The 19,003-nt window shown below is 38.5% G+C and overlaps 1 protein-coding gene and 1 pseudogene across 1 annotated transcript; both read left to right on the top strand.

Moving 5' to 3' along the window:
- Positions 1 to 2,449: 2,449 nt before the first annotated feature.
- LOC121969127 lies at positions 2,450 to 3,279 on the top strand (annotated as a pseudogene).
- A 4,351-nt stretch (positions 3,280 to 7,630) lies between these two features.
- Positions 7,631 to 9,886, top strand: LOC121969354 (protein NRT1/ PTR FAMILY 5.1-like). The gene is made up of 3 exons (XM_042519403.1): positions 7,631 to 7,792; positions 7,861 to 8,078; positions 8,410 to 9,886. The coding sequence occupies exons 1-3, from the start codon at positions 7,690 to 7,692 to the stop codon at positions 9,826 to 9,828; spliced, it is 1,740 nt and encodes a 579-aa protein (XP_042375337.1). The 5' UTR covers positions 7,631 to 7,689; the 3' UTR covers positions 9,829 to 9,886.
- Positions 9,887 to 19,003: the final 9,117 nt, after the last annotated feature.

Genomic DNA, 19,003 nt, shown 5'->3' with positions numbered 1-19,003 from the left:
CAAAGGAAATATTTGAAAACAAAGGAAATAATTGAGATTCTTGGGACGATAAGAACAAAGGAAGAAGTGGTGTTCCTTTTGAGTCTGTTCTGAGCAAGAGTTGAGAAATGAACTACTTAAGTGCAATTTGGTATTCCTTTCACAGTTAGGAGGCTCTTGATGGACAGTACTGCAACTAGGAAGAAGAGTGACATCCTCATCCTCCGTTCATCAGCATATATAATCGATGAAAAGCATAAGAATACATCTGAAAGATATATAATGCATAATCAATGACTTTCCATTTGCTGAGAAATTAAACTCATTGCAAGACCACCACTGCCACCTGTATTAAACGACTCAACTTTGAATCTTCGAGACATGTAGCAATCAGATGCCTAACAAATCAATGAAAATCTCTAGAAAACAAAACAAATGTGATGTAATTCACTGTCCATCGTGCAGTGCTATCAGTTTTCAAGACATGAAAAGGTTGAGACAATTTCCATGTTTTGGCCGGCTAAGCAAGGAGAACCACATGCAACCCTCATGGATATATATATCTTTACTGATCGATGAGTTTTTGTCTTTTGTGCCTCAATTATGAATATATTCCCCAAATCTAGATGGTGTGTGAATGGAAGCAAGTTCGAGTAGTTAATAGATAGATTAACAAGTTAATAATGATGTGGCAAATAGATGATGAGGTAGCATTAATTTGTCCACTAATTAGTGGAAAGCTATATTCTTTAAAATTAAATCATTGCCAATTCATGCTAATTAGTAATTTTTAAAACAAACAAACTTAAAAAATAACATAAAATCTATTTGAGAACCACAACAACAATGTAATACTTACTCAACTTTAATATAACATTAGAGTAGAAAATCAAGGATTTAAATCTTCCATGCCTTTAAAAGAAAATAAATCAAATAGCCCACTCGCCTAACAATGCAAAAATGTAAAATAATTCAGTCACTGGATATACATAAAAGTTGTCACTCACGTAAATGAATTAGAAAAGGGGTTTGGGATAAGTACCCACGAAACAAAATCTCTGCCCACTATGGCAAATAAAGTTTGTTCTTGACTGAGATCTCTCACCAAATGAATTAAGCTCACCTTTCTCTATTCCGTGTTAGGTTATGGCCATCCCTATCAGTTTCCCAAAGTGATCTAGACTTGCTCGTAACAAAAGATATTGCCTTTTGGTCAAACACAGAAAGATACGCATGCCTGTGCATGTTCCACTCCAATTAGGCGGCAAAAGGCCAAGAGAGAAATAAGTAGACAAGCATATTTAGAACTTAACTTTTAAATGTTTGCATAAATTGTATTCCATAAATTAGTTAATCGGGTAAAATTTAAACATCTGTTTTTTTAAAGAAAAAAAAAACAAAGAGAGAGAGAGAGAAAGATTTGTTGCTTTTTTCCCCTTCTTTTTGGTTGTTTCTTTCTTGGAGGGTTAGATCAACTTGGTACTTGGTGTACACAGTTGTGCCATTTTTTTTTTAAACTTTGTTTGGTTCTTTTTGGTTCCTTATGAGGAATGGCATCAACTTTCAAATCAAATCTCATGTCCTCGTGTCTCATTCATCGCCTCAGTCCACTACTGACGGCCTCCAACCGCCTCCCCGATCAATACTATAATACTTGGAAAAAGTGAACCCAAGGAGGTCGTCATCGACATGATCGGCGCCGGAATCCAGCCGGATCTGAGCAAACTTTTCTCTACCATTGATCTAAGCCCCTGCTCAGATCTGGTCGGATTCCGACGTCGATCGTGCCGATGGCAACCCCCTTGGGTTCACCTTCCCCAAGGGTTATAGTGTTGATCGGGACGACAGCCGAAGGCCGCCCGTGGTGGACTGGGATGATGAGTGGGACATGGAGATAGAGAAATTTGGAGACAGAGGATTTGAACTCATCAACTTTTTGGGCAAGATTTACACAATAAGATTTTTCACGATTCTACAATTATAAATTTTTTTTTTCAAAATTACCCTTCAAAACAGACAAGAGGTGAGCAGTGTAAATTATGAGGGGCACCGATCACTGTGTCACTATCGTCGGCCTCTGTCTTCTCCCCTCCGAGCTCCTCCACGAGATCTTCTTCTGCCTCGCCCTCCCGAAGCTTCTCCGTGTCTAATCCGTCTCCAAGGCACCCGCCTCTCTCATGTCTGCTCACAACTTCTGCCGCCTCTATAAAGGGGCATTCTGATCATGCCGGCGAATGACTCTTCATCTATAAGAAGAGACTCTCTAGGGATTCCATATTGTCCGGATTCGATGAACGCTTCGACCAGTGGTTCAAGATCCCCATCCCAAGCATGGTCGTCGCCCCCGATGAGAACCTCAACTTCCTCGCTGCCTCTAAGGGCATCTTCCTTTTTTGCCTCCAACAGCCGCTGCAATCTCGTCATAGTCAACATCGCCAAGCACTCCGTGTGATGGATCTCACCCAGTCCCATGGGGTTGCGTGACATTGCATCGTGGAGATCGGGGCTGAAGCTAGTCGTCGATCCCTGTTACGTCAATATTTTATTTATTTATTATATATATTATTAGCTTATTAATTAATATTATTATAATTATTAATAATAATTTAATTTGATTTGATTTATTCTAAAAAATTAATCATATAATTAAATAAGTGATAATATGTTAAATGTAAATTAGATTATGTCATTACCTAGGTTTTTGTGCCCGTTTTTCAAATTATGCATAATGGCTAAGTGATCCTACTCACATTGCACCTAGTGCCCAAGTAGTGTGGTCAATAGTGGCTCAAGAAATATTGAATGGTGATATGGGTGGGGGTTTCCGAGGAATACAAATAATCTTTGATTTTTTTCAGATTTGGCGAACATCTAGAATAACTAATGAATTACAAGTTTATTGTACCGCCATTGGGGCATTGGTCTTTGCATCGTTAATGTTTTTTGCCGATTGGTTCCAAAATTGGCTTGGTTCCATTATCATAACACCTAGCGGGGTTATTAGGACTTGGGTAACTTTCTTGGGCGGGACACCAAATCCATGTATCTTTACCGATTAACTAATTTCTCAATGCTAGAGTTGATCCTAAAGAAATATCATTTTCTCATGAATTTATCTTAAATCAGAATCTTTTTGCTCAACTTTATCCTAGTTTTGCTGAGGGAGCAACCCCTCTTTTCACCTTGAATTGGTCAAAATACGCCAAATTTTTGACTTTTTGTGGAGGATATCAAATAAGATTAGAATTATATTTTTTTTCCTATAATCTTGATTATGTGATTACCAGTATGATAATTTAAACCAAACGAACTCTAAAAGCTTTGTCGTCATGACTAAGGGCAGGTTATCTATTTCAAAGTTCTCGTGCTCGTTCTTTGTTATTGTTCGAGTATGATTACAAATAATAATAATTAAGTCTTTTCTTACTTATTGGTCTGATCTTTTTATTTTCTACACTATATATCATTATTTAAATTTAAATAAATTTTACATTATTTTTTATTATTACTAATAATTTTTTTTGATATTTTTTCTCATTTAATGTGCATATTTATCATAGTTTTACATCGCCTAACTGAAATATTTATTTGTCGTCTAAATATTTCTTATCATGTACATCCTTATATATCAGTACATCCACCTTAACACCATCATTTCTATAACTTTTATCTTTTGCTCATGTGCTCAAGTTGTAGCTAAATATTCAACTTTATATAATTGACATTTGACAGGATGATTATCCTATAGACTAACAAGAATGGAGATTTAAAAAGAAGATGATAAGAGAAACGGTATAAAATAAAGAGATTTTACACCCCAAAAAAAATAATTTTTATTAACAATAAAGAATGATTCATCAAATAGTTAAACATGTATCTATATAAACTATATAACCTAAAATTCAAAGAAAGTAAAACAATCTTAATATATAGACCTCAATTCTATCTGTAAAACAAAAGAAACAAAAATTACCAAAAAAGTAAAATTCATAACAGAAATCCCAATATGAAGAAATTACTAAAATATAACATTTATATAGACAAACTCTAACCATAAATACTCAACATACTGAAAATACCTTAAATACCATAAAAATAAAAATTAGTAAAAAAATAGAAAAAGGTGTTTGAATCTTCCGAAAAGGTTCTAAAAGGTATCTTTTGGACCCAAAACTTGGTGGCTATGGATTCTCTCCTATAATAAATATAGATCTTTAAATTCTATGTGCGAACACATATATATAAATCTTGATTTTGAGTCTCAAGTCAAAAATTATAATATAGTCTCAAGCCAGAGAAGAGGTATCTTTTGGACCCAAAGCTTGGTGGTTATGATAAATATAGATCTTTAAATTCTACATGTGTGAGCACAGGTAAACCCTGATTTTGAGTCTCAAGTCAAAAATTATAATTTGTTTAAGATTAGATATTCCTATGTTGATCCTGCATCAATAATATAGTAGGTCTAATCATTATTTTATAAAATTTTGACTTAGAGGTGTGTTTGAGTATGATTATTGTATAAAAATTTATTGTTCTAGAATGGACATTCATAAAATATAGAGACAAGGGCAAGTTATTTATAAAAAAAATAACTGTGATGTACTATTCTTCTCGGGCTGCCAAGTATGATCAAACCAAACTTTGTGTGGATTCCATATATGTTCGTTCAAAATGTTTAAAAAATCCATATCTTTCACTAACTCAACGTTTCTTTAAAACATCAAGACAACGAAACCTCAATGGGAGAATCTTTGTCACAGGCACAAAAGAGGTTTCCTCATTTCAGTAACGAGAAATAAATAAATAATGAATTGTGAAAAGCAGGGCAAAGAGGGATCCTAAAAGGATGAGGATATGAGTTGACGGGGAACTGATAGCCCAACAAAGAACTCCAATAGAAAAAAAAAAAAAAAAGTAGACAGAAAGGAAGTCCAAGTCAACTTCCATGAATTGACATGGCCACCAGCCTCCCCCATTTGCTTGTTCATGGCCAAAACACATCTTATGGAAACGCATTCCTGTAAACCAATCAATCAGATGTAAGGAATTACGATCCAATGGTATATTAAAGCAGGGTTACGCAATGCAATGCCAGTGAAGCCTTAACACATTGGCAGAATACAGTATCGAAAAGCCAGGCTTTGTCCTGCAGCTAATGCAGCCTTGATGAAGTGACGCTACTGTTTGCCCATCAGCTTTTCTGTAGTGAGTAGTGACTTAACACTATGGACTGGGAAGTAAGTAGGCAAGTGGTGAGAGTCAAAAAGGGCGTTGTAGGGTTAGGGTATCATGGTCCTCCATCGCCAATTGTTCCAAGGAAATGGTGGCCTCCGTCTTTTTGGAGAACATAATCTCCAAAAGGAAGGAAATAAATACGCCGTGGACCTGAGAGAGAGCTACTGGAGAAGGAAGGGACTGCGGTAGGAGTGAGCAATGATAGTGATCTGATCCAACACGGCACGCGTGCTTGCACGGAGTGTGGGAATAAGAAATGGAGTTCAAGAGGAGAGAATATCGCATATGTTCCGTTCTCTTGCTCGCTAAACAAACTCCAAGTCCACAAATTGTTTGATTAATTTAAATATCTAGTGAACCTGTCTGAAAGGGGAGAAAATCTCTCTGATGTTGATTAAATAAAAACTTCTCGCTAGAAAAAAATGACTTCGAGCGATCTTGCTTGTCAAGAAGAGTGTTGGAAATCGGGCCAAAGAAGAAGTTTCGAGACAGACACTCCGACGTTTAAGTTAATGATTGGATCCAAGACAATAAATAGTAGAACGAATATGAATAGTGACTATGAGCGTGTAAAATTAAGTAACATCATGTACCTGCGCCAGTAAAGAAAGACCTCTTTTTATAGTATCATTGTTTATGCATGAATCAGCGTTTACAAAAAAGGACAAATTATTAAAATGTTTTGACATCTTTTTCAAAATGGACCCTCAATATCTACAATTAAGAGGGTGAAAACTTTTAGTGTACAGCTTATAGATAGCATAGTGTCTATCCTACGTAGCATAAAATGCTAAAAAGTAATATGAGGTCGTTGAGTTGAGGGGTCAGGCCTACCACATGCTTACCTGGCAGGCCGACCGAGTCTCTTCTGTGACCTAATTGGCCATCGCTTGCAAGGACAGACCTATTGAATTTATAGAGTGATGTCGAAGACTCGTCCCTCACTTGGCCTTTCTGTTTAGCCAAAGAGTTCAATCGAACCGAGCGTCCAACTTGTCTAATCGGACTGTAGTTTCGATCAGTTGAATTGCTCGACTGAGCTAGTTAATCGAACCGCCTTCAGGTGGCAAAGAAGTCCTAGCTCTGACAAGTAATGACTTATCTTTAACTATTCATCAGTATTATGTGGATCGACGTTTGACTGGCCCATTAGTTCGATCAGACGAACTCTCAACCGTGACGATAGATTGTGTGGCTTTAGGGTTGATTCCTCCTTGGTTTTGACTACCACGTTAACCGATCTTTTTAACTCTCATCCGACTTGGAGGCTCTATGTCATCTATCGTATCATCTAGATTAAGCCACCCATGATAAGAAAAATACCACCACAAAAGTTGCAGTGAGTGGATACATTTCAAACGACCAACACTTTGATCAATAGCTTATTTAAAGTGTCAATCTCCATCAATATTATCACTAAATTAATGAAGACTCCTTGCTAGAAAAGATGACTTAAATGATTATGCGTGTTAAAGGAGCGTTAGCAATCGAGTCAGGGAAGAGGTTCCCGACACAGGCACTCTGACGCTTAAGTCAATGATCGAGTCAAGAGCAATGAACAGTATAACGAATATGAACAGTGGCTATGAGCGTATAAAATTGTATAGTATCACGTACCCGCGCCTGTAGAGGAAGACCCCTTTTATAGTGTTATTGTTTATACATGAATCTCAAACTGTTTCAAAAAAAGGAGAGACCATAAAGATGCTCTGACACTTTTTTTAAATAAATCCGCAAATTCTGTAATTAACAAGATGGAAGATTGTAGTGTACATCTTGTAAATAGAATATTCTCTATCTTCCGTGACATAAAATGTTAAAAAGGAAAATGATGCCATTGAGTTGAGAGGCCTACCACATGTTTACCTGATAAGCCAAACGAGTCCCTTCTATGACCCGATTGATCATCACTTGCAAGGACAGACTAATTGAATTTATAGAGTACTACCAGAGACTTGTCCCTCATTTGATCTATCTATTTAGCCCAAGAATTCAATCGGATTGGGCATCCAATTTATCCAATCAGATCATAATTTCGATTGATTGTATTGTTCGATCGAACTAGTTAATGGTACTATCTTCAAATGGTAAAGAAGTTCTAACTCTGACAAATGATGACTTATCTTTAACTATTCATTGATATTATGTGGATCGACGTTTGACCGATCTATCAATCCGATTGGATGAACTTTCAACCGTGACGATCGACTGAGCTAACTTTTAAGGGTTGATTTCTACTTAACTTTAACTATCACTTTAACCGGCCTTGTTGACTCTCATCTGATTTGGAGGTACTACGTCATCGGTCGTACCATCTAGATTAAGCCACTCGAGATAAAAAAATTAAAAAAAAAAAACCATCAACAAAAGTTAGCGAGTGGATACATTTCAAACCGCCAACACTTTGATCGACAGCTTATTTAAAGCGCCAATCTCCATCGATATTATCACTCTCTCCTAAATCCTCCATCGATGGATGGCAAGGGGTACACGAGGGATGGGTCCGTGGACCTCCATGGCCGGCCTGCGGTCGCATCTCGGACTGGGAGGTGGAGAGCCTGCGCCTTCCTCGTAGGTAAATTCCGGCTTGCCTTCCTTCTGCTTTGACTTCGATTTCTACTGTACTGTCGGAAAATCAAGCAGGATACGAGGCGTTCGAGAGGATGGCCTTCTACGGCGTGGCCGCCAACCTGGTGGTGTACCTCACCACGCAGCTGCGCGAGGACACTGTGTCGTCGGTGAGGAACGTCAACAACTGGTCGGGGTCGGTTTGGCTCACGCCGATCCTCGGAGCTTACATCGCCGACACCTACTTCGGTCGCTTCTGGACCTTCACCGTCTCCTCCCTCGTCTATATCCTGGTAATTGGCGATCCAGATCGCCTCCTCGATCGTCGGTTTCACTGCTTCTTGATCTACTGTTTGTTTTCTTTTATGTGGATGATTGCGTTTGCGATAGACCATTTTTTCTGAGAGAAGAACAGAGGAAGAATCTTTTTAATATTTCGATCAGGAATTGTATATTTTATGGATGTTCAATTGGATACGTGAGAATAAAAAACTAATTAAGGTGCAAAATTTTATTCCTTTTTGACAGTATTCATCCTCTAATTTGTTGATTTTATTTGATTTCGAGTAGTTTGGGATGAAAATGGCTCGAGGATGATGATGGTGGATTGTCTTTGTGATGCAGGGGATGGTTCTGCTGACCATGGCAGTCTCCATCAAGTCTCTCCGGCCAACCTGCAGCGGCGAGGTGTGCGAGAAGGCGTCAGCGGCCCAGATCGCCTACTTCTACGCCGCTCTCTACGTCATGGCCGTCGGCGCCGGCGGCACCAAGCCCAACATCTCGACGTTCGGCGCCGATCAGTTTGATGACTTTGATCCCTGGGAGAAGAAGCTCAAGGCGTCCTTCTTCAACTGGTGGATGTTCAGCTCCTTCCTCGGCGGCCTCATTGCCACGCTCGGCCTCGTCTACGTGCAGGAGAACGTCGGGTGGGGCGTTGGGTACGGCATTCCGACCATCGGCCTCGTCGTCTCGCTCCTCATCTTCTACCTGGGCACGCCCAATTACCGGCACAAGGCCGTGAAGGACGCCAGCCCGACTAGGGAATTGAGGAGGGTTCTGGCGACGGCCTTCGCGAACCGACAGCTCAAGCTCCCCGGCGACCCGGCGGAGCTGCACGAGTTGGACCCGCAGCATTACTTGATCGCCGGGAAACGAAGGCTGTGTCATAGCCCTTCCTTCAGGTTTCTCGACCGAGCCGCCATTAAAGAAGGGCCGAATCCATGCACGGTGACGCAAGTCCAAGAGACGAAGCTCGTCCTTGGCATGGCGCTGGTGTGGCTCACCACCCTCATCCCCTGCACCATCTTCGCGCAGGTCAACACTCTGTTCGTGAAGCAGGGCATCACCATGGACCGCCGCCTCGGCGGCAGAGGATTCCACCTCCCCGCCGCCTCCCTCAGCAGCTTCATCGTCGTCTCCATGCTCGTCGCCGTCCCGCTCTACGACCGCTACTTCGTCCCCTTCATGCGCCGGCGCACCGGCAACCCCCGGGGCATCTCCCTGCTGCAGCGCGTCGGCATCGGCTTCGCCTCCCACGTGCTTGTCACGCTCGTGGCCTACGCCGTCGAGCTGCGCCGCCTGGACGCCGCCCGCCGCCGCGGCGTGCTATCCCCGGGGCAGGTGGTGCCGATGTCCATTCTCTGGCTTCTGCCGCAATACATGCTCCTGGGGATCGGCGACGTGTTCAACGCCATCGGGATGCTGGAGTTCTTCTACGACCAGTCGCCGGAGGGGATGCAGAGCCTAGGCACCACCTTCTTCACCAGCGGCATCGGTGCAGGGAACTTCCTCAACAGCCTACTCGTGACCGTGGTCGACCGTGTGACGAGGCGCGAGGGAGGCCGGAGCTGGATCGGGAACGACCTCAACAGCTCGCACCTCGACTACTACTACGCCTTCCTGATGGCCCTGTCGGCGCTAAACCTGGCGGCCTTCGTGTCAGTGGCGGCGAAGTACGAGTACAAGCGGGAGGTAGTGTTGGAGGTGGCGCCGCCGGAGGGAAAAGCTTCGGCGGTGGCCGGCCCAGGCGATCGGCGAGTCTGACGAATCAATTTGGCAAACAATTAATACAAAATTACCAAGTAAACGCATCGTTTTTTCAGTGGAACGACTCAATCGATACAATACGATAGTGATGAAGTGATCGAGCTCGATCGAACTCCTCCGTTTTGTTGGATTTCCGGCTTGCGATTACACAAATTGCGTATTAAACAATGCTCTAAACCCACGCAAAATGTTAATGCTTCTTTGATCTTTCAACAGCCTGATTACAATGATTGTCGCCGAGATTTGCCTTGAGGACAAACGCTATTATTTCTTTCAAGACTCTTTCATGGTTTTTAAATCTAAATAGAGAAAATAAGTTTAATCATTGATCAATCAATGATGGCCAAAAATGAATCAAAGACGAGTATCCTCAACACGGAAGAGGATCATTGATCAATCAATGCAGATAGATGACTAATATTCAAACTGAGTAGAGTGATTTACCATCCATCTTTTATATTATTGTTCTTGTCCCATCCTCCTCTCTAGTTCGCAATAAATTAAAGAGGATCAGTTTCGACCAATAAATGGTGATCTAGGACGTCAAGTTTGAGCAAAAACTGTATGGCTTAGGCAATGCTGCCAGATCCATTGACTATGATCAGTGGAAGGAGAAAAGATTGATTTGTATGTTATTGCATCTACCTAGCTCCACTAACTCAACTCTTGCCTAACCGTTTCTATAAAGTAAGTCTAAGATGATTCAAGTTTCAGCTTAGTTTGAACTTACTCGAACTTGAGTTGAGTTTGATTTATTTAGATATGTCCATCATTTGAGAAGACATTGGTGGTTTGCTTCACTTAGAAGCTAGCGTTCACTTGATAAGACATTAGTTGATTAAGATTCCAAAGCATGAAAAAGCCATCAAGGTAAAGCAAGTAACAAATAAATAAGAGAATTTTTTTGTTCATTTTTGAAATTGTTCATTACTTTGCATTTGTTATTGTTGTAATTGACAGAAATTGTAAACGATTTCTTTACGGAGGCGGATGTTTAGCAGGGTTGTCTTTGACTCTAGTCCAGTCCAAAAATGTAATATTTTTTACTTAGCCTGAATCATAAGCTTTAGAATAGGAATCAAGAGTTCTAAAGTATATGAAATAGTTTATGTTTATGATGGTATTTTGAGTTTGTTGTATATCATCTTTGGTTCACATGGCTTTATAACCACCATTTTGATTCTATATTTTGACTCATCTAAGTAATGATATGCAATAGAACGTTCCGTATGAAATTATCTGTGACATATCAAACGAGATGCCGAGAATTAATCTAGATCCTAGATACCCGACTCTATTTTTTATTTTTTTTTATTTTTTAAAAATAAAAATTTTCATAAAACAATCTACATATATATATTATATCCCGTGAGCATCTAAAATTATTGAGATATGATATAGGCAGTGACTTTTTAACGCGACATACCATCGCGACCCCGTTGGCAGCCTTCGTGGCATCCTCCACTTCAGCACTCTCTCTCCCTCGCGACAAAGACTTCGCGTCAATATTTGCGGCCGAAAATTTTGACGCGCCCTAACTCCATCCTTCGCCTGCAGAACAGCAGAAGTCTCCAACCTCGCCCTAACTCCATCCTTCGCCAGCAGAAGTCTCCAACCTCGCGAAACCCTAACTTCTCCACCCTCTCGTTCTCTCTTTCTTGCCCAACCTCGCGTTCTCCCTTCCGTTCTCCACCCTCGCATTCTCGAAGAGATCTCTCTCGCGAAGCCCTAACTTTTGCTTGCTCCGTCTTCCCTGCAAGCCGAGCAAGCGGATGACTCGCCTTCTCGAAGATTGGAGCGAGAGCAGCAACCTTCGCGTTCTCGGACAAGGAGTGTGAAGCCCTAACTCCTCCAGCCGCAACCAACCCTAACTTCTTCTTCGAAGCACATCAAGTTATACCAGCAAGGAGCAGTGACTTTGAGTTTAGGTACTCTTTAAGGTAATCAAATTTTTCTCCTTCTTCTTCTTTAATGTTCAAGTTTTAGCTGGGATTTGAATATTTCTTGAAGAACTTGTCTTTTGTACCCAATCTGGTATCTATTTAACCAACCAATCTGGTGTCTTTTGAATATTTCTTGAAGAACTTGTCTTTTGTACCCAATCTGGTGTCTTTTGTACTCTTTAATAGAAAATACAAATATTTTCAAACCTCCTATACAATAGTAGACCAATATATATATTGAGCTATGATTTCTGCTTCCAGTTCATGTTTTTTCATAAATCTTGGCTCAGCATCTAGCATGATATTCTAAATCATAGCTTATGTCATGTTTAATCTCGTGTCATTCCCCTATTTGTTCGTATAGGCATGGAAAATTCATATGTTCTTTTGGTCGATTTTTAATAAATGTAGGTGAAGAAAGTGTAATGGAAGAAGCCAAAATTTATTCAAATGAGATAAATGATAAGAATGACCATGTGGATCAAGACCCATCTACATCTAGTGTAAATGAAGTCAAGCTTCCTGAAATTGGAATGACATTTTCATCTGAAGAAGAAGTTCGTATCTTTTATAATTCCTATGCTCAGAATGTTGGTTTTGGTATTTGCAAATTAGGTGGTAGAAATGGAGATGATGGAAAGCAAAAATATTTCTCTATTGGGTGTGCCAAAAATGGTAGGAAAGTATCTCAAGCAAAAAATATTTTATACCCTCGACCTTCTACTAAGACGAATTGCAAAGCTAAGATTAATGTTGCTATCCGAAATGATCAGAACTTTGTGAAAACTAGTGTATGCCTTGATCATAATCATATCTTAAGCCCTGGAAAGTCACGACATTTTAGATGTAATAAAGTATTGGATTCAGCTACAAAGAGAAAATTGGTATTAAATGATCAAGCTGGAATAACCTTAAGCAAAAGTTTTCAATCTTTTGTAGTTGAGGCTGGAGGCTATAAGAATTTGACATTTGATGAGAGAAAGTGTAGAAATTATGTTTCAGAAGCTAGAAGGTTGAGGTTAGGGAATGGAGATGCCGAAACTTTGAGTAACTATTTTTGTCGCATGCAAAGTAGGAACTCAAACTTTTTTTATGTGCTTGATTTAGATGGTGAATCTCGAATAAAAAATATTTTTTGGGCAGATGCAAGATGTAGAGCTGCATATGATTACTTTTCTGATGTCGTAACTTTTGATACAACCTATTTGACTAATAGTTATGACATGCCATTTGCTCCATTTGTCGGGGTGAATCATCATGGTCAATCAATTTTGTTGGGATGTGGATTATTATCAAACGAAGACTCAACAACTTTCATATGGTTGTTCAAATCTTGGTTGACATGTATGCTTGGACGTGCTCCAAAGGCTATAATTACAGACCAATGTCGTGCCATGGCAATTGCAATTAAAGAGGTATTTCTGAATTCTCATCATCGTCTGTGTCTTTGGCATATCATGAAGAAACTTCCAACAAAATTAGGTGGTCATGCTCAATACAAAATGATAAAGAAGCAATTGAAGAACATTGTTTATAACTCCCTAACAATTGATGAGTGTGATGAGAATTGGTTGAAAATGATTGAGGAGTTTAATTTAGAGAACAATGATTGGTTGAAATCTTTGTATAAAGAACGGAATACATGGATACCTGTATATGTTAAAGATCAGTTTTGGGCAGGTATGTCTACATCTCAAAGAAGTGAAAGTATGAATGCATTTTTTGATGACTACGTCCATTCTAAAACATCCTTGAAGCAATTTGTTAAGCAGTATGATAATGCTTTGAAGAAAAAAATTGAGAATGAAAAACATTTGGATTTTGTTTCTTTTAATTCTATCATGCCAGTTATTCTTGGTCATCATATTGAAAGACAATTTCAAAATGCCTACACTAACAACTTATTTAAGTTGTTCCAAGATAAAATAAGAGGGTTGATGTTTTGCAATGTCTCTTTGTTGAAAGAAGATGGGACAACTTTAATATTTGAAGTAGTAGAAACTATGTTGGAAAAAAATGGAGAATCTGTAAGAGAAGTTTCCTTTAGAGTTCATTATACGGAGTTAGATTGCCAATTGAAGTGTGTGTGTCGTCTATTTGAGTTTCGGGGAATTTTATGTAGGCATGTGATCAAAGTATTGATAAGAATGAAGGTGATTGAGGTTCCTAAGAATTACATTATTGACCGATGGCGCAAAGATATTAAGCGTGGGTATCAAAGTATCAGTAACATCTATGATGATTATGGTTGTGATGGAGAAAGACATCGGTATAATATTCTCACTCCATTAATACAAGAGGTTCAACAACTTGGCGCAAAAAATGACGACAATTGTTCTGTTTTAGTGGAAATCTTGAAAGACACGAAGGAAAAACTGATTGCAGGTGATCTTGGGCATTCAAGGGTTGAACAACTGGAAAAAGTATCTACATCCAGTGCAAAAATGATACACTCTCCATTAAAAGTAAGATCTCGAGGTCGTCCACCCACAAAGAGGAAACAATCAAAGATTGAACAAATTGTGAAGAAATCAATTGCAAATGCCCGAAAGAAGGTAAGTGATGCATATAATATATACCTAAATTAATTGTGTGGTGGTTTAGCTAGTTTATAATTATTTCTATAAATTAATTGAGTGGTCTTGGTTGAAATTGTTGTAGGGAGTTGCTGGTTCTGATCCAAGTAATGTAGGTTTTAGTTACTAGGAGCTGCTAATCCTGCTCGCAATGCTAGCTGTGAGTTCCATCTTTATCAGACCTCCTGTTGCATATCAAATTGATTCATATGTTGGTTATGTTATTTTATTTATCATTTTTAAAACATGGAATCCTATAGATCAAATTCCTGCTTCTATAGATCATGCTATCTCTGGTGACTTTTGGAAGAACATGTAATCCTATTTTGGAAGAACTGTAATCCTATTTTAGCAGGGAGTTGAAATCTGACTTTTTTTTCAACATTATTGGTGGTTGTTTTGTATTTGTTTTCTTCATTTTGTAATCTGAAGTTGAATTGGTGGTCGTGCTTGTATTCTTCATTTTGTAATATGAAGTAGAAGTGGTGGTCCTGCTGTGAAGTAGAAGTATAACAAATTTCAGTCTTTAATATGTGTTATAGATGCCTCCATTCTATATAATGATCTCTGCTTCTAGTCTTGCTATTTACAACTTGTGATTCCTTGAGCTGTTCTCTATGATCCTATTGTAGACTGTATATACTAGAATAGCAGCTCTTTTTTTGTTTTGTTTTGTTTTCTTTGAAAGACTATAAAATGATACTCTTCTGGTTTGTTAATTTACTGTTTCTTCTGCAATCTGGACATATTGAAATTAATATTCTTGGAAACTACTAATCTGTACATCTAAGTTAATATATACAAGGCAAAAAGGTGATGCTTCTGGAAGGTCAAAACAAAGTAGGAGCGAGAAGAAGAGCCGGAGGGCTATGTTGAAGCCCAGTATGAAGCCAGTACCTGGTGTCAACTGCGTAACACTAAAGAAGAGCAAGAATGTAAGTCGAATGAATTATTATTACTATTTCTTCTGATATCTTGAGAACTTTAAGGTGACTTCATTCTTCATTCTTGAGTCACATGATATCAAAACCTGAGCCATCTACCGTTGCACAGGATGATGAAGAGGTCGATGAGGCTGGTGTCGAGCCAAAGGACATCGAATTAGTAATGACTCGGGCTGGGGTTCCCATACAGGGGAAGATCTATATGCTGAGAATGAAATCTTATTTAGGCCTTGAAGTTATGTTAATTTCATATTTTCTTTCCAGAAACATGAAAAAAAATGGGTGGATCTTAGAATTTCCTACACAGATGCAAGTCATAATTCCATATAGATGGAGCTCTGATTTGTATATTAGTATTTTTTTAATGCTTGGAATCTCAAATCTATAAATAGTATTTTGATTGGATTTCCATACTCCGTTCCATATATTTCCTGAACTATATGGTCATTGGACTCACAGTTTCTTTTCTGTATCCAAGCAGGTGACTTATTAGTTATTCTCTTCTATTGATATCTAAGGTTTATTCCATAATCTGGTAGACTATAATTTACCTATCTGTATAAGGCTGCAGCGTACAGAGGCTTGTTAATGCACCTTCCAATTGCAGGTGAAACAATTAATCATGACAGCCAAAAGGGTAGCAGCCTGAAGATACAATGCACTTGGCCATGTAGGCGTATAACTAGTGCCTGCATTGCATTGTTAAGAGCTTCCTGTGGCATATCATTCATCAGATATGATAAGCAACGGCGTGCAAAAATGGTTGGCGAAACCATTGTCTCAACATCAATAAACTGCATGTCACAGTATGTGGTCATTAGGCGCTCAAAGATGTCAAAGATTTTCATGCGGTTCCCAGGTCCAGGGCTGTCAATGCGCTCAAAGCTGTCAAAGATTTTCATGTGCAGTATCAATGTATCTGAATGTAGAAGTTATGGATTTTGAAAGAATGTAAAGAGGCAAACAAGTGCAGGGGGCTCATCAATAAGAAAATTTTGTTACTATTAGAGTTCACAATTTTGTATGATAACATACCAATTTTTGTGATCTATAAAAGAATTCTGATGATATTAGATCTTACTTAGATTTACATGGGGGCAATGTTTACTCTGTTCACTGTTATTCCAGAATGTTTACTCCAGCTTAAACCTTCATAGCAGATAAAGAGATAATCTAATTCCTTTCCAATGTGAAAAAATGGTATCTTTAAAATGCAGAACCTTGTTTCTCTAGAGAACCAATTAAGAACACAAGATATTAAGAAACACGAGATAATCTAACCTGAAGTTGAATTGGTTTGTATTTGTTTTCTTCACATTTTGGACTCACAACCTCAAATTAAACGGTGTTTATATTTGAACACTCACCCAAACACACATAAACATTTAAATTAAACAATGCTTCTATTCAAACACTCAATCAAACACTTAGAAACATTTCAATTAACCCAAGTTTACGTCCAAAATTACAAACACTTACGAAATAGTGTTAAATCATATAAACTAATAAACCAAGTTTACATCTAAAATTACAAACACTTAACCAATTACATTACAACACCAACATTACTTAATACTAACTAATCAGACGAACTAACAACACAATCATGATTACGGCTAAGAGAATCAAGTTCACCATCACTGTTATCCAAATGAATTTCGGTACATCTATTTTTCCCATATTATGTTCATGAGAAGCATTATATTCACTTTCAATTTTGCCAAATAAATTAGTATCAGTCGTCATCCACTTTTGCCATCCATGTTAGGCACATCTGTAATAGTATCTTCCAGGATTCTTGGTTGATCTAGAAACGCACACCGATGTTCTTTGACCGCAATCCCTACACATTACAGGTTGGAAGCTCGTATTGTTGATGCTGCTATAACTTGATGATGCCATGAAATAGCAACCTACTAATCAAAATTTCATTATTAGATTAAAAAAGTATAACATTCAAAGATTAAAGTTTACAACATTTAAATAAGGTTCAATATCTCTAAACTGTCACATTTCATACCACTAAGAGGAACAAATACAACATATAAAGACCAGTAGTAGACTAGCAACCATGAAAGATTTACTATCATGAATCTGTAGGATTTTATATAGAGACTACTAAAGGTTAATTTCATCATTACCTTTCAAACAACCATAGAATAATTTTAAATAAGAATTTTCAAACAAATATATAACGGAAAAAAAACTATATTTTAGCGTTTTCATGGTCTGTTTTATAGATCATATCAGTCATACACAACAAGACTATAGATTTTCACTTCAAGGGATAGACTTAATGCTTGCAAAATCTAGGTGTTGGGCATGAAGATTTTTACCTACTAAATCTTATTGAAATTGACCATTAACCTGTGACTTTTGGTGATGTAAATGCTAAAAATTGACCACTAAATCTCTGCTTCCCCAAAGGGACAGAAGGAGCACATAGCAGGAAAAGAATAGAATTACCAGAGTGAAGTAGTTTAGGGCTCGGGAGTAGTCCCCTTGGCCTGGAGGTCACGGGCGAGGTCAAGCAAGTGGACGACGCCCAATATCCGAAAAGAGAAAAGATAACGCACTAAAGAAGCTTACCAGGGAAGAAGAAGTTAGGGCTGGTTGCGGCTGGAGGAGTTAGGGCTTCACACTCCTTGTCCGAGAACGCGAAGGTTGCTGCTCTCGCTCCAATCTTCGAGAAGGCGAGTCGTCCGCTTGCTCGGCTTGCAGGGAAGACGGAGCAAGCAAAAGTTAGGGCTTCGCGAGAGAGATCTCTTCGAGAATGCGAGGGTGGAGAACGGAAGGGAGAACGCGAGGTTGGGCAAGAAAGAGAGAACGAGAGGGTGGAGAAGTTAGGGTTTCGCGAGGTTGGAGACTTTTGCTGGCGAAGGATGGAGTTAGGGCGAGGTTGGAGACTTCTGCTGTTTTGCAGGCGAAGGATGGAGTTAGGGCGCGTCAAAATTTTCGGCCGCAAATATTGACGCGAAGTCTTTGTCGCGAGGGAGAGAGAGTGCTGAAGTGGAGGATGCCACGAAGGCTGCCAACTGGGTCGCGATGGTATGTCGCGTTAAAAAGTCGCTGCCTATATCATATCTCAAAATTATTTATCTTGAACACTATAACCCAAAAGAGAAGTCTGAATCCGAAAATCTTATTAGCTTAAATTCACTATAACCAACCCCTAAATTTTAAAATATTAAATTCTAAATAAATATAATATATCCCGTGAATATCTAAAAATTTTTAACCTATAATACTATAAACTAAGAGGAAAGCATGAATAATAGAGGGAAAAACTTATTAACTCAAATTTATTATAATTCAATTCTTAAATCCTAAAATTTTAAATCCTAAATATATATAATATACCTCAAAATAAAAAAATGCTAAATGAGTCCAGACATCCCGAGTTCTATCCGGATCTACGTGCACAAGTCCATATATATATATATATATTATATTTATTTTTAGATTTAATTATAAATTATCTTATATGATATTAATATTCTAATATATTCTTTATAGTTATAAAGGACGATCTAAATTAGATCATACCTAATTACCTAATTGAACTCAAATTTAGATATAAATGGAGAAATTAAATTTTAGAATAATTTGGACCATCCATTTAAGATATGAAGAGAGGTAAGTCAAAAATATAATCCATTCAAGTCACAGTCTGTGATCAACATCTGAAACTTTAGATTCTGATCTGAGT

Source organism: Zingiber officinale, chromosome 4A (assembly GCF_018446385.1).
Source record: "Zingiber officinale cultivar Zhangliang chromosome 4A, Zo_v1.1, whole genome shotgun sequence".
Lineage (NCBI taxonomy): Eukaryota > Viridiplantae > Streptophyta > Magnoliopsida > Zingiberales > Zingiberaceae > Zingiber > Zingiber officinale.
Note: the sequence above shows the minus strand (reverse complement) of the source record. Positions and strands in the feature narration are given on the sequence as shown.

Coding starts and splice junctions, on each gene's coding strand:
- LOC121969354 (XM_042519403.1), top strand. CDS start 7,690: ATGGATGGCAAGGGGTACACGAGGGATGGGTCCGTGGACCTCCATGGC. Junction 7,793..7,860: donor AGCCTGCGCCTTCCTCGTAG/GTAAATTCCGGC, acceptor AAAATCAAGCAG/GATACGAGGCGTTCGAGAGG. Junction 8,079..8,409: donor CCTCCCTCGTCTATATCCTG/GTAATTGGCGAT, acceptor TTTGTGATGCAG/GGGATGGTTCTGCTGACCAT.